A 2,792-nucleotide genomic window follows, 5' to 3' on the forward strand; every position below is an offset into this window, starting at 1 on the left:
TTACTTCTTCAGCAGATACTCCCGCTGCGCCTCCGTCATGGCCTCCACTTCATCAGGAGTGAACTGATACAAATGCGCTGGGAGGGGATTACCACTGGGAAGCTTCGTTGTTGGCTCCCGCAGCTCATTGAAAAAGGGATGACAGAGTGCATCCAGAGGTGTAATGCGCTGATCAGGTACGTACTTAAATATTTTTCCGCACAAATCGTACACCTCGGCAGGAAGTGGCTGCTTGAAGACGTTCTCCCACGGTGTTGCTTTGGCATTTGCATTAATCTCTGTGCTACTCCCATTCAATTTGTGCAATTCCTCCTTCGTTGGTTTTCCAAGTATTTTAACAATCTCACGCAACTGCCCAGAAGTGTTCTCACCGCAGAATATCGGTTCACCAAGAAGCATTTCGGCAAATATACAGCCAACCGACCATATATCCACGGCAGTGGTGTAGAACTGATTGCCAAATATGAGCTCCGGAGCGCGATAGTAACGCGAGCAAATGTAGGCCACATTGGGCTCATCTGCCGCAAGCCTCTTGGCACTTCCAAAGTCACACAGTTTCAATTCCCCCGTTTGCTCGTCAACGAGAACATTATGTGGCTTGATGTCACGGTGGCAAATGTTGATCACGGGGATGTGAAGACAGGCGATACTCCGAAGCAATTGGAACATGAACACCTTCACCAGTATTAGTGGAGGATTTGTCATGCGACGGTAATAGTTCCGGCACGTGCGGTGCAGCGTTTCGGGGACAAATTCCATCACCACATTGAGATAAACATCGTTGCGCCGTCCTTCCCCACCGACTGTGTAGAAGTAATTCTTCAACATCACAATGTTAGGATGGCGAAGTCGTGCTAAATGCTGCATAATTTGCAACTCTCGGTTTTTGAAGCGCGGATCTTGTATCACCTTCTTAATTGCTACTAGTGACCCCGTGCTTTTGTCGCGTGCAAGTTGAACGGTGCCAAACGTTCCCTGTCCTGCCACTCGCTCCACGGTGTACTTTTCCATCTCCTTGTAACTGCGGTCGTCCGCAGCATCGGTAAGGTTGAGCGACATGTAGTGAATAGTGCGATTTTGAAAACAACAACAACACCAAAAAAAATAATTTGATAAAGGAATAAATAAATAGAATAAATAGTGATAATCAATCAGTGAGAGAGGAAGCAAAAGCCGCCGATGTCAAACTGATATTATGCCAATGACCCAACGTTAGTGGGCGTGACCGACGACCTACTTGCCCCTTTCTTTCTTTCTTTTTGTGTTGTTTTATTTTAGTTTGGTGTTATTGTTGCTGTTTTTCGACCAGTCAAGGGAACGCCTAACTTATCTACACCCCGTTCGTTGAATACCTTTCCCTGCTATTTTCTTTTTCAGTTTTTTTTTTTTAAAATCCCCCTTGGAGGTGTTTGTTCACTCCTTAACTCTTCTCTCTAACCGCTGCTACTGTTGTTTCCTTCTGTGCAAATATTTGCTTACCTTCTTTTTTTCCTGTTATTTTGCTTTTGATTCAATTCTCGTGTGGTTGTTCGCTTATGTTAAGTTGTATATTAATTTCTTTGTTCCCCTTGTTTTGATCTGGTTCTTTATTTTCTTCTTCCCTGTACTGTCCCCTAAAGATTATTCGAAAAACAGCCGGTGGATCCACACGGCGGACGTAAAAGAATGAAGGTGAGGAAAGTGGTTTTAATGCCGCTACATAGATAGTTTAAAGCACATGCACAGACATACGTGTGGTGGTATCAACCAGGGTGATGAATTAGAGCGGAAAAACAATAGCAAACAAGCAAGCAAGATTGAAAAAGAAGAAAAAAAGGGAGGGAGTGAAAAATAGTTTCGCAACAAGAGCAATTAAATACAGAACAAAAGGTAGTGGCTAACCAGAAAAGAAAAGGAAATACCATAATCAACCGGTGAAGGAGAAAGGCACCAGAAAGATAAAGACAAAGAAAGAACAAGGGGGAAGGAAGAGGAAAAGCGTTGGTTGGAACTATCCGCATGCTGAGAATAACGTTCACTACACCGTTGCGACGCAGTTTACCACTGGTTTAGGGAAAGCCAGGCGACCAGCACATAACCGTCTCTGGCACAACAAAAAAGACAGTGACATAAACACGAAAAACACGGAAGACGCCACACTATAACCTCACTCTTCACTCAACAACACCACCACCAACAAAAAAAAAAACAAACCAAATTAAGTCGGAAAACATTAAAAAGTAAAAAAGAAAAAAGAAAAAAACAGTTATGGCACTTTAGCCCTCCCCTTCCCGCCTCCCCCATCAAAATTACCTTTTAAATCCTTCTTGTGTACCTTCCCATTAATTCCTAATCTTTACCCCTTTATCGTTCTTCATCTTACTTTCTGTATTATTCTTCGACTTCTAAGAGAAATAAATTTTCTCTTATATTCACTCACTCCTCTAATCGTTATTCCATTCCCTTTATTTTCTGTTGTTTCTTATCGCCCGTTACTCACGCGGAGTGGCTTTCATATACATGCATGCGGTCACAAAACCAAAAACAAACAAGAGGGAAGAAATAACACACGGCTACGTTTGAAATATTTTTATTGTTGGCATCATCATTCCCCATGGTTACATATTGACAACAACGCAAAACAAAAGGGACCACGGAAGCAAAACAAAGAAGCAACAATTTTATTTGACAATATCTATAGCACCGCCCCCCCCCTCCTCTTGCTCTTCCTTCCTTCCTTTATTTCTTCTTTTCACTCTTTTACATTCTTCTGATTCGCTTTTGTTACTAACGTTATATATATATATATATAT

General features: G+C 42.2%; 1 protein-coding gene across 1 annotated transcript; it reads right to left on the minus strand.

The window, feature by feature from the left end:
- TEOVI_000111700 (glycogen synthase kinase 3) lies at positions 1 to 1,059 on the minus strand (the record flags this gene model as incomplete). The annotated part of the gene is made up of 1 exon (XM_067224401.1): positions 1 to 1,059. The coding sequence occupies one exon, from the start codon at positions 1,057 to 1,059 to the stop codon at positions 1 to 3; it is 1,059 nt and encodes a 352-aa protein (XP_067080502.1).
- Positions 1,060 to 2,792: the final 1,733 nt, after the last annotated feature.

The sequence above is a fragment of the Trypanosoma equiperdum genome (assembly GCF_001457755.1).
Source record: "Trypanosoma equiperdum strain OVI genome assembly, contig: ctg_300, whole genome shotgun sequence".
Taxonomy (NCBI): domain Eukaryota; phylum Euglenozoa; class Kinetoplastea; order Trypanosomatida; family Trypanosomatidae; genus Trypanosoma; species Trypanosoma equiperdum.